The sequence below is a fragment of the Sebastes fasciatus genome, chromosome 16 (assembly GCF_043250625.1).
Source record: "Sebastes fasciatus isolate fSebFas1 chromosome 16, fSebFas1.pri, whole genome shotgun sequence".
Taxonomy (NCBI): Eukaryota; Metazoa; Chordata; class Actinopteri; order Perciformes; family Sebastidae; genus Sebastes; species Sebastes fasciatus.
The window spans coordinates 1,212,230-1,232,333 of record NC_133810.1 but is presented as its reverse complement, the minus strand read 5'-3'; the positions used below and the strand labels follow the sequence as shown (position 1 = coordinate 1,232,333).

Below are 20,104 nucleotides of genomic sequence, written 5' to 3'. Positions count from 1 at the left end.
GTGCATTACCGCCACCTACTGGACTACTGGAGTGGAGCAGGAGACTGGCAGGAACAATAAAATAAAATAAATAAAAAACAAAAAATAAAAAAAACAATAAAATAAAAATTAATAATAATAATAATAATAATAATAATTATAATTACATTCTCTCACTTAAATGACATCTCTTTTACCTCTTACTCTTTTTTCCCGGTCAGACTGACTAAAAGCGACCAATGAGAATGTCCCCTAGCAACAAGCCCCGCCTCTTCCGGTCAGACTGACTAAAGCGACCAATGAGAATGTCCCCTAGCAACAAGCCCCGCCCCTTCCGGTCAGACTGACCAATGAGGTTCAACTTCCAAAGACGCGCAACATTTCCTCTTTCCTTCTTTCTGCCTTTGTTGATTATTATTCACATTTTCTCCTGAATATGTTTCTATAAACTACTAATAAGTGGTTCTGATCGATGTGTTTCCTCCAGAGCTCCGTTCTCTGGTGATCTGACTCCTCTAGAGGACTCAGATAGATAACATTACTGAAGATAACTGGAGCTAACTGAAGCTAGCTGAGCATCCTGTCATTGTTTTGATTAAAGAACAACTTTAAAGAAGTCCTGCAGCACCATGACGTCAGCCTCTGCTAAGGTGAGTTCTTACCTGTTTAATAACAGTATTGCATTAAACCACGTGCATTAAACTGCGTGCATTAACCTGAACTACTCCAGAGAGCAGGTCACACCAGACTCCATCCAGAAACCTGTTGATTCTACAGCTTTGCTCACCTACACATGTTTATCTCAACAAAGTGCTTCAACTTAATACAAATCCTAGATTAATACATTCTACTGATACATTCGGCGTATCAAACATTTAATGTTGAAATAGAAATCTAGAGTTCACTGCTGACTTGTTGTGCCAGTCAGCTGGTGTGACCCAGAGACTGTCTGTCTGTGTTGGATGTTAAATGTGCTGTTTGGTGGATGAGGTTCTGAACTGACTTTAATAGAAGAAACCTGAAGCTTTAGTTCCTTTACAGGTGACAGTCTACTGACACAGCTATACTTTTACTTTAAGTACTTTACATTTATCTGATAATACTCCCATACTTTTACTTCAGTAAGGTTTTGATTGCAGTACTTTTACTTGTAGTGTACTATTTTCTCAGTGTGGTATTAATACTCTTTCCTGCATTAAGTATGTGAGTACTTGTGTATCTCCAGGTGGTGGAGATCTTCTCAGCAGCAGGACGTTAACGTGTAGTGTAGTATATTCACAGTGTGGTACTAGTACTGCAGTAAAGTATATTTTGTGTATCTCCAGGTGGGGGAGATCTTCTCAGCAGCAGGCGCTGCCTTCACTAAGTTGGGAGAGTTGACGATGCAGCTTCACCCGGTGTCAGACTCCAGCCCAGCAGGGTGAGCAGAGGACACATCTTCATCTGACTCTCTTCAGTGTTCAGTGGAGAAACAATCAGTCAGCCGACCTGTGAATTAACTCAGTCGTTGATAAAGTCACCACCTTCTTCTTCTCTGTCAGCTGAACTGTTGGTTCTCTGTGTTGAACTGTGTCTTCGTCCTCAGAGCCAAATGGACGGAGACTGAGATCGAGATGCTGCGTCTGGCGGTGCGTCGCTTTGGAGACGACCTCAACAACATCAGCACGGTGATCAAAGAGCGCACTGTGTAAGTCTGTAACCTTCAATTAAACATGTAAACATTTAAAATGAAGGCTATTTCAAACTGAAAACTCAAAGGTGTTTTTATTCACAGCCACCAGACTCCATTCATAAAAACAGTAATTTAACCTCTCAGAACACGGAGTGAACATACAGACCCACTTCTCTCACTTATTACCAGACAGATAACGTTGACTCAGCTCCTCCTCCTCCTCCTCCTCCTCCTCTTATTTCTTCTCCTTCTCCTCCTCCTCCTCTTCCTCCTCCTCCTCTTATTTCTCCTCCTCCTCCTTCTCTTCCTCCTCCTCTTATTTCTCCTCCTCCTCCTCCTCCTCCTCCTCTTATTTCTCCTCCTCCTCTTATTTCTCCTCCTCCTCTTATTTCTCCTCCTCCTCCTCCTCCTCCTCCTCCTCCTCCTCTTATTTCTCCTCCTCCTCCTCCTCCTCCTCCTCCTCCTCTTATTTCTCCTCTTCCTCCTCCTCCTCCTCCTCCTCCTCCTCCTCCTCCTCCTCCTCCTCCTCCTCCTCTTATTTCTCCTCCTCCTCCTCCTCCTCCTCCTCCTCCTCTTATTTCTCCTCTTCCTCCTCCTCCTCCTCCTCCAGCTACAGCTAGCGGTCACATTATTCTAACAGATGTGGACAGATGTGTTGACGTGTTTCTTCTTCTTCTTCTGCAGCGCTCAGATCAAGAGCACGGTGAAGAGGAAGCTGTACGAGGACAGCAGAGTCCCCATCTCCTCCGAGTCCCCGAAGAAGACCGTGAAGAAGACCGCCGTTGCCATGGCGCCGGCTCCCGCGCCCGCCGCCCCCGCCATGATCGCCGTGCCCACAACGCAGGTCGTCGTGGCGACGGGCATGCAGAACAGCCCCTCTCTGGCCCCTCCCATCAAGAAGCAGAAGACGGCAGGTGAGAAACGACAGGAAGTGACTTCATCGACAGGAAGTGACATCAGTTGATCAGATGTAGGCGTGGCGAGGAGGGTTCTGCTCATCGGTTCCTAACGACACGTTTGGCGCTGCGTCTGATTGGACGGTGCCACGCAGAGCGATACGTTTAGTCTTTGTTTTAGTCTCTATCCTCACGCAGTGGCGCCGTCCACTCACCGTACGTCTCTGTCCTCACGCAGTGGCGCCGTCCACTCAACGTCCATCTCTGTCCTCACGCAGCGGCGCCGTCCACTCAACGTCCATCTCTGTCCTCACGCAGCGGCGCCGTCCACTCACCGTACGTCTCTGTCCTCACGCAGCGGCGCCGCTGCGTGAGGACAGAGACGGATGGTGAATCCACTCACTGTCCGTCCGTCCCGGAGACGCAGTGATGTCATGAATAAACATCTGGAAAATAATCTGAATCAAATTATTTTATTTTTTATTTTTGCAGCGTTTTATTAGAATCGATCAGAAAATACAGACACGCTGCTCTTCATCCTCCTCTTCTTCTTCATCCACCTCCTCCTAGTCCTCCTCCTCATCTTCCTCCTCCTACTAATTTACTAAATAAATAAAACAAACTGTCTAATATTCATCTTCTTTATTGTTTTTTCTTAAATGGATGTTGACAATAAACATCTTGCTTCTCCTCCTCCTCCTCCTCCTCTTCCTCCTCCTCCTCCTCCTCCTCTTCCTCCTCCTCCTCCTCCTCCTCTTCCTCCTCCTCTTCCTCCTCCTCCTCTTCTTCTTCCTCCTCCTCCTCCTCCTCCTCTTCCTCCTCCTCCTCCTCCTCCTGCTCTTCCTCCTCCTCCTCCTCTTCCTCCTCCTCTTCCTCCTCCTCCTCTTCTTCTTCCTCCTCCTCCTCCTCCTCTTCCTCCTCCTCCTCCTCCTCCTCTTCCTCCTCCTCCTCCTCAGACGTGACTCTCAGCGCTCTGAATGACTCTGACGTGAACAGCGACCTGGTGGACATCGAAGGACTCGGAGACGGTTCCTCCAACAAGAAGCTCAACTTTGACCAAGGTGAGCGTCACCGTGTAACACCGGAGAACCGGCAACGTTAACGCCATAATAATAATAAATAAATACATACATTTACATAAAGCAGCATATTATTATTATTATTATAAGTAGTATTAAATACTTGTATTAAGTACATTGTGAACAGGATATGAATGTGAATGTTTGTCTCCTCAGAGAGCCTGAATCTGGACTCCAGCCTCATCATGAACTCCAGTGACCTCCCCCTCCTGTCCCGCTGACCTTTGACCTCTCAAACACTTTATTATTCTGCTCCTGTTACCTGACGGTCGTCTGTCCACGTTTAAATTAACATCCGTGTGTTTACGTTTAAGTTTAAGGTCAAAGTTAAAACCAGAAATGATCCAGATGTGAACAGTTTTAGTTTTAGTTTGTTGTTTTCTGTGTTTCAGTCAGTTTTAGTCTCAGATCAGAAAACAGGAAACAGAAACATGTCAGTCAGTTTGTTCATCCTTTGCTCTTCATCATCATCATCATCATCATCATCATGATGAAGAAGAGCGTGGAGCTACACATCAGTGATGAAGATGAACCTGGAGAGACGATGAGCTGATTGATCACTCTGATTAGTTCCTCTGAGCTCTCAGTACTGATCAGCCTTCAGTTTATACTTTAATCTTCCTCCTCTTCTTCCTCCTCCTCCTCTTCCTTGATTTAATAATTGAATGCCTCATCATTATCATCATAATAATAATTGTTACCAGCTTCACGTTTCTCGGCGTTGATCTTCTGATTTCTTAAAGAAATCCGAGGTGATGTTCTGAAGATATTTCCTGAATCCTCAAAGACTCTTCGAACCGTCTGGATGACGTAAGTACCTTTAATATATATATATATAGTATAAAACAAAAAGACAATATTGACGTACTGTGTGTAACAGAAGCTAAATATTAACACCTTGATTCGTATGAAAATGTAAAATATTTGGATTCAAGAAACAAACGGGTTAAAATCTGTTTTGTTTTATTTATTGTGCAGGAAATGAAAAAGTTTCTCATCCAGATGTTTAAAGAGTCTTTGAGGATTCTGGGAATATCTTCAAAACAACAACAAACATCACCAGGTATTTATTTATTTAATTTTTTTGTTGAAACATTGGAAGCTCAGCGCTGTGACCCGGATGTAACGCTGGTAAATATCTGATATGTGTGTCCAAAAGATGTCTGAAACAATTCTGTGAATATTTGGATTAATCATCATTTGCTGACCAGAAGAGAAGACACATGTAGAAAACCAGACTTCTCCTTTATCTTCGTCAGTGTTCCTGACGGTTGGTGATCATGATGGTAGCGAGGTAGAAAATCTGCTTTTTCACTTGAACATTTTATCAATCAGTGGCTGAGAGATGTAAAAACACCGTTTTGATTATGTCAATTAAAAACTCTGAATAGTTTGTCTTTTCTTGTTTTTGTTGAATGTTTCATTTAATGTTTAGTAGAAAATGTCATAGTATAGTATGTCGAATTTTCTTTTTGAAAAAAAGTCATAATATAGTATGTCAAACATTTTCATGAAAAAACGTCATATTATAGTATGTCGAAATCTTTATAAATAAAAGTCATAGTATAGTATGTCGAAGGTTTTTATGAAAAATGTCATAATATAGTATGTCAAACATTTTCATGAAAAAAAGTCATAGTATAGTATGTCGAAAAAAGTCAGTTTTATATGTCGAAATTTTTATAAAAAAACGTCATAGTATAGCATGTCGAAAGTTTTCATGAAAAACAGTCAGTTTAGCATGTCGAAAAAAGTCATTGTATAGTATGTCGAATTTTCTTTTTGAAAAAAAGTCATAGTATAGTATGTCGAAAAATTGTTAAAAAAAGTCATAGCATAGTATGTTGAAATCTTTATAAAAAAAAGTCATAGTATAGAATGTCGAAATTTTTATAAAAAACAGTCATAGTATAGTATCTCGAAAGATTTCGTGAAAAAAAATCATAGCATGTCGAAAAAATTTTAAGAAAAAGTCATAGTATAGTATTTTTAAAAAAAATTCGAAAAAAAGTCATAGTATAGCATGTCGAAAGTTTTCATGAAAAACAGTCAGTTTAGCATGTCGAAAAAAGTCATTGTATAGTTTGTCGAATTTTCTTTTTGAAAAAAAGTCATAATATATTATGTCAATTTTTATAAAAAAAAGTCATAGCATAGAATGTCGAAATATTTCGTGAAAAAAAGTCATAGTATAGTATGTCGAAATCTTTATTAAAAAAAGTCATAGTATAGAATGTCGAAATTTTTATAAAAAACAGTCATAGTATAGTATGTCGAATTTTCTTTTGGAAAAAAAAGTGATAGTATAATATGTCGAAATTTTTATTAAAAAACGTCATAATATAGTATGTCGAAAAATTTCGTGAAAAAAAGTCATAGTATAGTATGTCGAATTTTCTTTTGGAAAAAAAAGTGATAGTATAATATGTCGAATTTTTTTATAAAAAAGTCAATATAGTATGTCAAACATTTTCATGAAAAAAAGTCATAGTATAGTATGTCGAAAAATTGTTAAAAAAAAGTCATAGTATAGCATGTCGAAAGTTTTCATGAAAAACAGTCAGTTTAGCATGTCGAAAAAAGTCATTGTATAGTATGTCGAATTTTCTTTTTGTCGAAAAATTGTTAAAAAAAGTCATAGTATAGTATGTTGAAATCTTTATAAAAAAAAGTCATAGTATAGAATGTCGAAATTTTTATAAAAAACAGTCATAGTATAGTATCTCGAAAGATTTCGTGAAAAAAAATCATAGCATGTCGAAAAAAATTTAAGAAAAAGTCATAGTATAGTATTTTTAAAAAAAATTCGAAAAAAAGTCATAGTATAGCATGTCGAAAGTTTTCATGAAAAACAGTCAGTTTAGCATGTCGAAAAAAGTCATTGTATAGTTTGTCGAATTTTCTTTTTGAAAAAAAGTCATAATATAGTATGTCAAACATTTTCATGAAAAAACGTCATAGTATAGTATGTCGAATTTTCTTTTGAAAAAAAAAGTCATAGTATAGTATGTCGAAAAATTTCGTGAAAAAAAGTCATAGTATAGTATGTCGAAATTTTTATAAAAAAAGTCATAGTATAGTATGTCGAATTTTCTTTTGGAAAAAAAGTCATAATATAGTATGTCAAACATTTTCATGAAAAAACGTCATAGTATAGTATGTCGAAAAATTGTTAAAAAAAAGTCATAGTATAGTATGTTGAAATCTTTATAAAAAAAAGTCATAGTATAGTATGTCGAAAGTTTTCATGAAAAACAGTCAGTTTAGCATGTCGAAAAAAGTCATTGTCGAATTTGTCGAATATGTTGAATTTTCTTTATAAAAAAAAGTCATAGTATAGAATGTCGAAATTTTTATAAAAAAAAAGTCATAGTATAGTATGTCAAACATTTTCATGAAAAAACGTCATATTATAGTATGTCGAAATCTTTATAAATAAAAGTCATAGTATAGTATGTCGAAGGTTTTTATGAAAAATGTCATAATATAGTATGTCAAACATTTTCATGAAAAAAAGCCATAGTATAGTATGTCGAAAAATTTCGTGAAAAAAAGTCATAGTATAGTATGTCGAAATCTTTATTAAAAAAAGTCATAGTATAGAATGTCGAAATTTTTATAAAAAACAGTCATAGTATAGTATGTTGAATTTTCTTTTGGAAAAAAAAGTGATAGTATAATATGTCGAAATTTTTATTAAAAAACGTCATAGTATAGTATGTCGAAATTTTTATAAAAAAAGTCATAGTATAGTATGTCGAATTTTCTTTTGAAAAAAAAAGTCATAGTATAGTATGTCGAAAAATTGTTAAAAAAAAGTCATAGTATAGTATGTTGAAATCTTTATAAAAAAAAGTCATAGTATAGTATGTCGAAAGTTTTCATGAAAAACAGTCAGTTTAGCATGTCGAAAAAAGTCATTGTCGAATTTGTCGAATATGTCGAATCTTCTTTATAAAAAAAAGTCATAGTATAGTATGTCGAATTTTCTTTTGGAAAAAAAAGTCATAGTATAGTATGTCGAAAAATTTCGTGAAAAAAAGTCATAGTAGTGTCGAAATCTTTATAAAAAAACGTCATAGTATAGTATGTCGAATTTTCTTTTGGAAAAAAAAGTGATAGTATAATGTCGAATTTTTTATTAAAAAAAGTCATAGTATAGAATGTCGAAATTTTTATAAAAAACAGTCATAGTATAGTATGTCGAATTTTCTTTTGGAAAAAAAAGTGATAGTATAATATGTCGAAATTTTTATTAAAAAACGTCATAGTATAGTATGTCGAAATTTTTATAAAAAAAGTCATAGTATAGTATGTCGAATTTTCTTTTTGAAAAAAAGTCATATAGTATGTCGAAAAATTTCGTGAAAAAAAGTCATAGTATAGTATGTCGAATTTTCTTTTGGAAAAAAAAGTGATAGTATAATATGTCGAATTTTTTTATAAAAAAGTCAATATAGTATGTCAAACATTTTCATGAAAAAAAGTCATAGTATAGTATGTCGAATTTTCTTTTTGAAAAAAAGTCATAGTATAGTATGTTGAAATCTTTATAAAAAAAAGTCATAGTATAGAATGTCGAAATTTTTATAAAAAACAGTCATAGTATAGTATCTCGAAAGATTTCGTGAAAAAAAATCATAGCATGTCGAAAAAAATTTAAGAAAAAGTCATAGTATAGTATTTTTAAAAAAAATTCAAAAAAAAGTCATAGTATAGCATGTCGAAAGTTTTCATGAAAAATAGTCAGTTTAGCATGTCGAAAAAAGTCAATGTATAGTTTGTCGAATTTTCTTTTTGAAAAAAAGTCATAATATAGTATGTCAATTTTTATAAAAAAAGTCATAGCATAGAATGTCGAAATATTTCGTGAAAAAAAGTCATAGTATAGTATGTCGAAGGTTTTTATGAAAAATGTCATAATATAGTATGTCAAACATTTTCATGAAAAAAAGTCATAGTATAGTATGTCGAAAAATTTCGTGAAAAAAAGTCATAGTATAGTATGTCGAAATCTTTATTAAAAAAAGTCATAGTATAGAATGTCGAAATTTTTATAAAAAACAGTCATAGTATAGTATGTTGAATTTTCTTTTGGAAAAAAAAGTGATAGTATAATATGTCGAAATTTTTATTAAAAAACGTCATAGTATAGTATGTCGAAATTTTTATAAAAAAAGTCATAGTATGTCGAATTTTCTTTTGAAAAAAAAAGTCATAGTATAGTATGTCGAAAAATTTCGTGAAAAAAAGTCATAGTATAGTGTCGAAATCTTTATAAAAAAACGTCATAGTATAGTATGTCGAACAATTGTTAAAAAAAAGTCATAGTATAGTATGTCGAATTTTCTTTTGGAAAAAAAGTCATAATATAGTATGTCAAACATTTTCATGAAAAAACGTCATAGTATAGTATGTCGAAAAATTGTTAAAAAAAAGTCATTGTATAGTATGTCGAAAGTTTTCATGAAAAACAGTCAGTTTAGCATGTCGAAAAAAGTCATTGTCGAATTTGTCGACTATGTCGAATTTTTTTATAAAAAAAAGTCATAGTATAGTATGTCGAATTTTCTTTTGGAAAAAAAAGTCATAGTATAGTATGTCGAAAAATTTCGTGAAAAAAAGTCATAGTAGTGTCGAAATCTTTATAAAAAAACGTCATAGTATAGTATGTCGAATTTTCTTTTGGAAAAAAAAGTGATAGTATAATGTCGAATTTTTTATTAAAAAACGTCATAGTATAGTATGTCAAAATCTTTCGTGAAAAAAAGTCATTGTATAGTATGTCGAAAAATTTGGTGAAAAAAAGTCATAGTATAGCATGTCGAAAAAGGTTCATGAAAAACAGTCAGTTTAGCATGTCGAAAAAAGTCATTGTATAGTATGTCGAATTTTCTTTTTGAAAAAAAGTCATAATATAGTATGTCAAAAAATTGTTAAAAAATAGTCGTAGTATAGTATGTCGAAAAATGTTCATGAAAAAAGTCATAGAATAGTATCTCGAAAAATTCTTTGAAAAAAGTCATAGTATAGCATGTCGAAAGTTTTCATGAAAAACAGTCAGTTTAGCATGTCGAAAAAAGTCATTGTATAGTATGTCGAATTTTCTTTTTGAAAAAAAGTCATAATATAGTATGTCAATTTTTATAAAAAAAAGTCATAGTATAGTATGTTGAAATCTTTATAAAAAAAAGTCATAGTATAGAATGTCGAAATTTTTATAAAAAACAGTCATAGTATAGTATCTCGAAAGATTTCGTGAAAAAAATCATAGTATAGCATGTCGAAAAAATTTTAAGAAAAAGTCATAGTATAGTATTTTTAAAAAAAATTCGAAAAAAAGTCATAGTATAGCATGTCGAAAGTTTTCATGAAAAACAGTCAGTTTAGCATGTCGAAAAAAGTCATTGTATAGTATGTCGAATTTTCTTTTTGAAAAAAAGTCATAATATAGCATGTCAATTTTTATAAAAAAAGTCATAGCATAGAATGTCGAAATATTTCGTGAAAAAAAGTCATAGTATAGTATGTCGAAGGTTTTTATGAAAAATGTCATAATATAGTATGTCAAACATTTTCATGAATAAAAGCCATAGTATAGTATGTCGAAAAATTTCGTGAAAAAAAGTCATAGTATAGTATGTCGAAATCTTTATTAAAAAAAGTCATAGTATAGAATGTCGAAATTTTTATAAAAAACAGTCATAGTATAGTATGTTGAATTTTCATTTGGAAAAAAAAGTGATAGTATAATATGTCGAAATTTTTATTAAAAAACGTCATAGTATAGTATGTCGAACTTTCTTTTTGAAAAAAAGTCATAATATAGTATGTCTAATTTTTTTATAGTATGTCGAAATTTTTATAAAAAAAGTCATAGTATAGTATGTCAAACATTTTCATGAAAAAATGTCATAGTATAGTATGTCGAGTTTTCTTTTGGAAAAAAAAGTGATAGTATAATATGTCGAATTTTTTTATAAAAAAGTCATAGTATGTCGAAATTTTTATAAAAAAAGTCATATAGTATGTCAAACATTTTCATGAAAAAACGTCATAGTATAGTAGGTCGAATTTTCTTTTTGAAAAAAAGTCATAGTATAGTATGTTGAAAAATTGTTAAAAAAAGTCATAGTATAGTATGTCGAACGTTTTCATGAAAAACAGTCAGTTTAGCATGTCGAAAAAAGTCATTGTCGAATATGTCGAATTTTCTTCATAAAAAAAAGTCATAGTATAGAATGTCGAAATTTTTATAAAAAAAGTCATAGTATAGTATGTCGAATTTTCTTTTTGAAAAAAAGTCATAATATAGTATGTCGAAAAAAGTCAGTATAGTATGTCAAACATTTTCATGAAAAAACGTCATAGTATAGTATGTCGAATTTTTTTATAAAAAAAAGTCATAGTATAGTATGTCGAATTTTCTTTTGGAAAAAAAAGTCATAGTATAGTATGTCGAAAAATTTCGTGAAAAAAAGTCATAGTAGTGTCGAAATCTTTATAAAAAAACGTCATATGTCGAATTTTCTTTTGGAAAAAAAAGTGATAGTATAATGTCGAATTTTTTATTAAAAAACGTCATAGTATAGTATGTCAAAATCTTTCGTGAAAAAAAGTCATTGTATAGTATGTCGAAAAATTTGGTGAAAAAAAGTCATAGTATAGCATGTCGAAAAAGGTTCATGAAAAACAGTCAGTTTAGCATGTCGAAAAAAGTCATTGTATAGTATGTCGAATTTTCTTTTTGAAAAAAAGTCATAATATAGTATGTCAAAAAATTGTTAAAAAAAGTCGTAGTATAGTATGTCGAAAAATGTTCATGAAAAAAGTCATAGAATAGTATCTCGAAAAATTCTTTGAAAAAAGTCATAGTATAGCATGTCGAAAGTTTTCATGAAAAACAGTCAGTTTAGCATGTCGAAAAAAGTCATTGTATAGTATGTCGAATTTTGTTTTTGAAAAAAAGTCATAATATAGTATGTCAATTTTTATAAAAAAAGTCATAGCATAGAATGTCGAAATATTTCGTGAAAAAAAGTCATAATATAGTATGTCGAATTTTTTTATAGTATGTCGAAATTTTTATAAAAAAAGTCATAGTATAGTATGTCGAATTTTCTTTTTGAAAAAAAGTCATAATATAGTATGTCGAAAAATTTCGTGAAAAAAAGTCATAGTATAGTATGTCAAACATTTTCATGAAAAAACGTCATAGTATAGTATGTCGAGTTTTCTTTTGGAAAAAAAAGTGATAGTATAATATGTCGAATTTTTTTATAAAAAAGTCATAGTATGTCGAAATTTTTATAAAAAAAGTCATAGTATAGTATGTCAAATTTTCTTTTTGAAAAAAAGTCATAATATAGTATGTCGAAAAAAGTCAGTATAGTATGTCAAACATTTTCATGAAAAAACGTCATAGTATAGTATGTCGAATTTTTTTATAAAAAAAAGTCATAGTATAGTATGTCGAATTTTCTTTTGGAAAAAAAAGTCATAGTATAGTATGTCGAAAAATTTCGTGAAAAAAAGTCATAGTAGTGTCGAAATCTTTATAAAAAAACGTCATAGTATAGTATGTCGAATTTTCTTTTGGAAAAAAAAGTGATAGTATAATGTCCAATTTTTTATTAAAAAACGTCATAGTATAGTATGTCAAAATCTTTCGTGAAAAAAAGTCATTGTATAGTATGTCGAAAAATTTGGTGAAAAAAAGTCATAGTATAGCATGTCGAAAAAGGTTCATGAAAAACAGTCAGTTTAGCATGTCGAAAAAAGTCATTGTATAGTATGTCGAATTTTCTTTTTGAAAAAAAGTCATAATATAGTATGTCAAAAAATTGTTTAAAAATAGTCGTAGTATAGTATGTCGAAAAATGTTCATGAAAAAAGTCATAGAATAGTATCTCGAAAAATTCTTTGAAAAAAGTCATAGTATAGCATGTCGAAAGTTTTCATGAAAAACAGTCAGTTTAGCATGTCGAAAAAAGTCATTGTATAGTATGTCGAATTTTCTTTTTGAAAAAAAGTCATAATATAGTATGTCAATTTTTATAAAAAAAGTCATAGCATAGAATGTCGAAATACTTCGTGAAAAAAAGTCATAGTATAGTATGTCGAAGGTTTTTATGAAAAATGTCATAATATAGTATGTCAAACATTTTCATGAATAAAAGTCATAGTATAGTATGTCGAAAAATTTCGTGAAAAAAAGTCATAGTATAGTATGTCGAAATCTTTTTGAAAAAAAGTCATATAGTATGTCGAAAAATTTCGTGAAAAAAAGTCATAGTATAGTATGTCAAACATTTTCATGAAAAAATGTCATAGTATAGTATGTCGAGTTTTCTTTTGGAAAAAAAAGTGATAGTATAATATGTCGAATTTTTTTATAAAAAAGTCATAGTATGTCGAAATTTTTATAAAAAAAGTCATATAGTATGTCAAACATTTTCATGAAAAAACGTCATAGTATAGTATGTCGAATTTTCTTTTTGAAAAAAAGTCATAGTATAGTATGTTGAAAAATTGTTAAAAAAAGTCATAGTATAGTATGTCGAACGTTTTCATGAAAAACAGTCAGTTTAGCATGTCGAAAAAAGTCATTGTCGAATATGTCGAATTTCTTTATAAAAAAGTCATAGTATAGAATGTCGAAATTTTTATAAAAAAAGTCATAGTATAGTATGTCGAATTTTCTTTTTGAAAAAAAGTCATAATATAGTATGTCGAAAAAAGTCAGTATAGTATGTCGAAAAATTTCGTGAAAAAAAGTCATAGTAGTGTCGAAATCTTTATAAAAAAACGTCATAGTATAGTATGTCGAATTGTCTTTTGGAAAAAAAAGTGATAGTATAATGTCGAATTTTTTATTAAAAAACGTCATAGTATAGTATGTCAAAATCTTTCGTGAAAAAAAGTCATAGTATAGTATGTCGAAAAATTTGGTGAAAAAAAGTCATAGTATAGCATGTCGAAAAAGGTTCATGAAAAACAGTCAGTTTAGCATGTCGAAAAAAGTCATTGTATAGTATGTCGAATTTTCTTTTTGAAAAAAAGTCATAATATAGTATGTCAAAAAATTGTTAAAAAAAGTCGTAGTATAGTATGTCGAAAAATGTTCATGAAAAAAGTCATAGAATAGTATCTCGAAAAATTCTTTGAAAAAAGTCATAGGCTGTTTTCGAAACCGCATACTATACTAGTAGTACGTACTGATTTGGCCAAAATGTAGTATGTAGTATGCAGTATGCGAACAAAAGCAAAATCTCCAGTATGCCAGAAATACCCGGATGACGTACTGATTTGGAAAAATTCTCCAGTATGCATCGGACCAGTCTATCTCGCCTACTGTATCCCACAATGCAAAGCGGCGGAGCAGCACAGGCTGCGGGTATAAAAACAGCAGCCAGAAGCTGCTCTTTTTTTACGTTTTCTGTAGCCATTTCAACACTAAATTCACTTCTGAACGTTTTTGAGGCGAGAAATCAACTGTGTAGATTATTAATATCGGCAGTTTTACGAAGTTAGATGGCGAATCGAACATTTGTTCCACCGTTGTCGGAGTTTAGAAGCTCCACAGAATACCGTGACAGCCAGCGAGCGCCTGCCCGGGTCGCTGCCAGCAAGCCGGGTAGTCACGCTCAGAGACCGCTATGAGCTGCTGGAGCTCTCTAGAGACCGGTCTGTAGACGAGAGGCTTTGATTTCCTTGTTGACGGATAGTTTGTTTAAATATCACAACACAGATGTCCATTATAAATTAACAGGAACCTGTGTTTATTTGCCTTTTTTCGAGTTAAAAAGCTCCACAATCACCCGCGGGCGTAGCTCGCTGGAGAGCCGGCCAGTGACGCTCACAGAGCGGCTGCAGAGCAGCAGAGTGGCGAGGGAAGATGAGAGGAGAGGAAGAGGAGAGGGAAGAGGAGAGGAGAGGAAGAGGAGAGGAGAGGAGAGAGAAGAGGAGAGGAGAGGAGAGGAGAGAGAAGAGGAGAGAGAAGAGGAGAGAGAAGAGGAGAGGAGAGAAGAGGAGAGAGAAGAGGAGAGAGAAGAGGAGAGGAGAGAAGAGGAGAGAGAAGAGGAGAGAGAAGAGGAGAGGAGAGAAGAGGAGAGAGAAGAGGAGAGGGAAAGAGCAGCTTCTGACGGGGCAGAGAGGTTCCTGATGAGGAATGTCTCTAATATCTGGAGGGAGATCAGTCCTTTTGCTGTAACTGAAAAAGCAGTTTGAGTAAAGTAAACGTTGTGGATGAATGTTTTATATTTCCCGTCTCTCCTCGTTGATGATCCTGTTTGTCGGACTTCTTTATGAGCTGTCAGAATAAATAGTTTAAACCTGCAGTATCTTATAAAGTAAACAAGCACAACATAAACAACAAAATCAAAGTTGTATTTTTTGATAATATTGTAATAGTGGTACAAGTTAGTTTTTTTGTCCTGTGCTTTAAGAGCTGGTTTGAAGGCTTAAGCCTCGTCTACCATACTGCTAAATACATCACTTTAACTGTCACATACTGCATACTACTGAGGAACGCAGTATACAGTATGTACTGTATACTGCATACTGCGCTCCTCAGTAGTATGCAGTATGCGGTTTCGAAAACAGCCATAGTATAGCATGTCATAGCTTCATCTGTGTTCACTTTAAATGCGTCCCCGTCTCTCTGTGTTCATTTTAAATGCGTCTCTCTGAGCTTCCAGGTAGGTTGATCACTCAAGACTGCTGCTGCCTCCTGCTGGCTGACAGCCTCATCTACACCTGCAGGGGTTGGACACAATAATGTGAACACCTGGAGCGTCACTGTACCTGTAGTATATAACACTTCCTGTCCTTAGTTCAGGTTTAATTCTATTAATGTAATAATATAGTTTAATGTTATTAATGCAAATAATCTAATTTAATATTATTAATATAATCTAGTTTAATACTATTCATATAATAACCTAGTTAATTATCAGTGCAAATAAACTAGTTTATTACTATAAATATAATTTAGTTTATTAGTAATGCAAATAATCTAGTTTAATATTAGTAATGCAAATAATCCAGTTTATTAATATTAGCAAATAGTGATTAACCATGTTATTGATGAATATTGATAACATGTGAACAGAGACTCGGTGAAGACAAACTGACTTGAATCTTTTTATTGTCAGAAAATCTTGGTGCGTGTTTACAAACGGCGACCGCGACGTCCGCCCTTTCTCCTGGTGGAGTCGGAGGGGATCGGAGTGACGTCCTCTGAGCAGACACACGGAGAAGAAGAAGAAACAGGAAGTCAGACATCAACACGTTTAGCTTTACACTGGTAGTGACTTTAAAGGATTTTCTTCCATTTCAGATGGAAACATTCAATTTATTGGATTTTGTGTCTAACGGTTCTGAAATGTAACTTATTTTCTTATGAAAAACTGAAGAAGAATATTTAAACAAGGTTTAATGCAAATTACCTCAAAATATGTTTATTTATAATTGTACAGCAGAAACTACTTGTTCCTCGGTTGTTTTCTGGAACTGCGTTGTTAAATAGATGATAAATGAGATGTAGTGGAGTAGAAGACGATGGAAATGCACACTTTACTTAAACACGCATGAGTTTATGTTGCTGCTGTACAATTATTACTAAACATTTGAGTTAATTTGCATTAAAACGTGTGTATGTGTATGTATATATATCCTACAGATGTTAGGTTGGTTTTTAAAGTGTTAACATCAACAGAGGAGAAATCTAATGAACAACGTTACCATAGAAACGAGACCAACCCGGTTACATCATTCACGTTAACAGATTAATACCAGAGACTCACCGATGCGTCCGATCTTCATGCCGGATCGAGCCAGCGCTCTGAGAGCCGACTGAGCTCCAGGACCTGGAGTCTTTGTCCTGGAACAGGTTCAAGAACACAACGGTTAATAATACTGATCAATAACTACACTTGATCAATGACTATTAAATTATATATATATATATTTTTAATTATTAGTACTAGATAGTTATAGTTTTAATATTTTTTATTATTAGTTTTAAATATTAGTAATTATTATATTTTAAAAAATATATATATATATTAGTACTAGTCATTATTATTTTAATTTTATATCGTTGTTTTAATTATTAGTACTAGTCATTATTAATATAATATTCATATTTTTTTTTAAATATTAGTACTAGCCATATTTTTTACATTATTATTGTAATATTTGTTTAATTATTTTAATAATGAGTACTAGTAATTATATTTTTTATATTTCTTATAATTGTTGTTTTAATTATTTGTACTCTAATCATTATAATTATTATTAATATAATATTAGTACAAGTCATAGTTTGATAATTTTTTTAATTATTAGTACTGGTCATTATTATAAATATTATAAAAACATCATATTTAGAAAATCTGAGTAAAAATAGTTTATTTATTTAATCAGAACAGCTGATTATTAATCAGTCTGACATCATAACCGCTCCATGAGGACGCATCACTTCGTAAATGTAATCAAGTATTGACTGAGTTCATCTTTGCATGTAAACTATTAATTAAAAATCAATAGTGTCAAAAAAACACAATATCCCGAAGTTCAATGTTTGTTAATATTTTCTTACAGCCCTATTTATTATTATTTCTATCTATCTATCTATCTATCTATCTGTATATATATATATGACGGTAAACAAATGTTTAATTTTCATTTAAAACTATAGATTTAAATCAGGAATCATAAATCTAATGAACCAGATGTTGGTTTTAGTGTCTACGTCGCCACATGTTAGTTTATTAATTAACTAATCAGATTAATTATTATGTTGATTATTCTGATCATTAATTGGTTGTTTAGTCAAAAGCTCTCCGTTATTATCACGACATTATAAAAGCAGCAGATCTTCACGAGGCTCAACTACAAAATTATATTTTTAAAAAAATCCTCGTTTGACTCTTTGAGGAACCAGACAGGTGTAGAGACAGACAGGTTATCATGCAGACAGACAGACAGTGAGGTACCTGTTTCCTCCGGTGGCCCTCAGCTTGATGTGCAGCGCCGTGATCCCGAGCTCTTTGCAGCGCTGAGCGACATCCTGAGCGGCCAACATGGCGGCGTACGGAGACGACTCGTCTCTGTCGGCCTTCACCTTCATCCCACCGGTCACACGGCAGATCGTCTCCCTGGAAACACACAAAGAGTTAGCTAGACGTAATGGATAAACCATAGAAATGGAAAAGTAGAACAGACATTTTCTGGTAGTTTGACTAGTACAAGTGAAAATGGCGATGGTTAAAGCGTTGTCGCAGCTCGCCGCTCCAGAGACGGTCACTGATGGCTGGTTAGTTCAGTAGTTTAATAGCTAGCGGATCCTTCTACGGAGTAGAAGTCTCTTAATATTTATGCAACAGACCAGATGATTAATTAGACCAGTCTAACCGGACAGTCTGAGACCAGGACTAGTTTTAATCTAAGTTCATGCAGCGGGTCCGCCTGCAGCAGACCGTGGACGTACAGACAACCATCACGGGACTAAACATGATTCTGTTTGTGAAGGTTTTCTGTGATGACATCAGAGATATGATGATGATGATGATGACGACACGCTGAATGTGTGTCATGTTGCGCTGAGTTATAAACAAGAGAAGAAGAAGACTTACTTCCCGGAGAGGTCGGTGACGTGGACGAAGGTGTCGTTGAAGGAGGCGAAGATGTGACAAGTTCCAAACACGTTTTCTCCTTCAGCCACCTGAGGACCCAGACTGATCACCTGCTCCTCCTTCTTCTCCTTCCCTTTACGAGGAGCCATCGTCTGAGGAGGAGGAAGAGTTAGACATCAGATTCAAACAGACATATTACATTACATCTCATCCAGCAGCAGCTCGTTTATGTGAAGGACAAGAATAGTCTAAATAGTATAGTCAATGTGTGCTCCAACATTAGTGGAGTTCAGCAGAAGGATTTCAGCCAACCAGAACACATTGTTTGAGCTGAATTCTCTCTGATGCGTTCAGACCGACGTTATAATAATATAATGTGCCTTTAAGGAGAACAAATCCTTACTCCAGGTCCTTTATCCTTCTGCTGTTACGCTGCTGAACACAGACCATACCCATTTTATATGACTGTTATTAGAGGAACTTTAAGATGTTGTTATTTATTGTTTCTTATTTAGGGGGATTTAATTACCATAATCCTATGTATTTATATGGTTCTTATTGTAACTTGTCCCTCCAACTGCCCCATGCCTTTAATATGTTTCCTTTGACTTAACCTATTATTGGTTGTCTGTTGTGTGGATGGATGGACTGGGAATGCTACAAATGAATTGCCCCCTTGAGGATAAATAAACTGAACTGTTCATGATCTCAGGATGAAATCAACATTTAAAAACACGCCGACCTGCAGACGACTGAACATCCATCCAGTGAAGAAGTAAAACTACAGTTTGATTTTACCCCAAAATAATCATTTAATCACCGCAGACAGAGGACGTTATATTAGATGCATTAAAGGACAACTCCCTCAGAAACTTTACAACTCAAATGTTGGATAACTACAAAGTCGATAATATTTATGGTAAAATAAGATGTTGCTTGTTCTGTTTTTGACATAATGCTATGGTCCAACCACTAATGAATCATATTTACCTCTGTACTCTGAATAGTGTTAACCTGAACCTCCTGTGTTGTATTGTGTATGTGTAGTTATTGTTAGTAAGGATTATAATGTGATTGTGAACTGAAATGTAACCCAACAGTTCAAAGTGATTTAAGTGGACTCCAGGAAGAACAGCTGGGTTTCAGCCACAGCTGATGGAGATCCCAATAAAAGAAAGATAAAACTCAAACTGAACATCTTTAAAGCAATTACTTCAAAATAAAAGCCTGTGGATGCAGAAGCTGCAGGTGTTGTCACTGCAGACCAAAGTTAGTTAGCTTCACCTGCACTTCCATCAGACTGCCTTCTACCTGTCGTGTGTTTGAACTTTAACTCTTTAAAGCATCTTTAGATGAGCTGGAGCTGTGTGTGTCCGGTGATGGAACCACCTGGTTGAGCTCCTCACATGGTGGCGAGATGCTAACGTTAGCATGTTAGCTTCTACCAACCAGAGTAAAGCGAGTCTCACCTGAGCTGTTTTCACCTGGTTTACGTGCTAGGGTATAAACCACGTCGCTGTGACTCGTTAGACTTTAATACCAAACAGAATAAACGCTGTTTCTCTGCTGTAAGGAGACGATGGCGCCCTGTAGCAGCTCGTCTTCACTCAGAAACACGGACACTAAAAACCTCTCAAAACAACATTTAACCTTCACTCAGACAAACAATTCCACCGCGAACACGACCCGGCGTCCTCATAGATTACCTCCAGACACGTTAGATGCTCGGATGTTCAGCTGAGAGGCAGATTGGAGCGGATTTAATGAGAGCAGAACTCACCTCTGTGTGTCTCTAAACGAAGCAGAAACAAGAAAAGGACAGAACTTCCGCTTCCGGGG

The 20,104-nt window shown here is 33.8% G+C and overlaps 2 protein-coding genes across 3 annotated transcripts; one reads left to right on the top strand and one right to left on the bottom strand.

The window, feature by feature from the left end:
• The first annotated feature begins 318 nt into the window (after window positions 1–318).
• LOC141752552 (BPTF-associated chromatin complex component 1-like) lies at window positions 319–5,019 on the top strand. Its single transcript, XM_074610571.1, has 7 exons — window positions 319–629; window positions 1,305–1,399; window positions 1,565–1,666; window positions 2,336–2,565; window positions 3,504–3,608; window positions 3,783–4,436; window positions 4,605–5,019. The coding sequence occupies exons 1-6, from the start codon at window positions 609–611 to the stop codon at window positions 3,845–3,847; spliced, it is 618 nt and encodes a 205-aa protein (XP_074466672.1). The 5' UTR covers window positions 319–608; the 3' UTR covers window positions 3,848–4,436; window positions 4,605–5,019.
• A 10,738-nt stretch (window positions 5,020–15,757) lies between these two features.
• rps14 (ribosomal protein S14) lies at window positions 15,758–20,104 on the bottom strand. Of its 2 annotated transcripts, none has more exons than XM_074610568.1 (5): window positions 19,972–20,104; window positions 18,266–18,417; window positions 17,627–17,788; window positions 16,433–16,509; window positions 15,758–15,866 (listed from the first exon to the last, which is right to left on the bottom strand). In XM_074610568.1, exons 2-5 carry the CDS (start codon window positions 18,412–18,414, stop codon window positions 15,799–15,801), a joined length of 456 nt encoding a protein of 151 aa, XP_074466669.1. In that variant the 5' UTR covers window positions 18,415–18,417; window positions 19,972–20,104; the 3' UTR covers window positions 15,758–15,798. The 2 variants fall into 2 exon arrangements, with proteins under 2 accessions (XP_074466669.1, XP_074466670.1); XM_074610569.1 differs by having other exon boundaries at window positions 20,046–20,092.

What these genes read in the sequence shown, in the direction of transcription:
- LOC141752552 (XM_074610571.1), top strand. Translation starts at nt 609, where the DNA reads ATGACGTCAGCCTCTGCTAAG. An exon ending in TCAGACTCCAGCCCAGCAGG is followed by an intron (nt 1,400 to 1,564) that starts GTGAGCAGAGGA and finishes CTTCGTCCTCAG; the next exon opens with AGCCAAATGGACGGAGACTG. An exon ending in CAAGAAGCAGAAGACGGCAG is followed by an intron (nt 2,566 to 3,503) that starts GTGAGAAACGAC and finishes CCTCCTCCTCAG; the next exon opens with ACGTGACTCTCAGCGCTCTG.
- rps14 (XM_074610568.1), bottom strand. Translation starts at nt 18,414, where the DNA reads ATGGCTCCTCGTAAAGGGAAGGAGAAGAAGGAGGAGCAGGTGATCAGT. An exon ending in GTCACCGACCTCTCCGGGAA is followed by an intron (nt 17,789 to 18,265) that starts GTAAGTCTTCTT and finishes GTGTGTTTCCAG; the next exon opens with GGAGACGATCTGCCGTGTGA. An exon ending in AGGGCCACCGGAGGAAACAG is followed by an intron (nt 16,510 to 17,626) that starts GTACCTCACTGT and finishes AACCTGTTCCAG; the next exon opens with GACAAAGACTCCAGGTCCTG.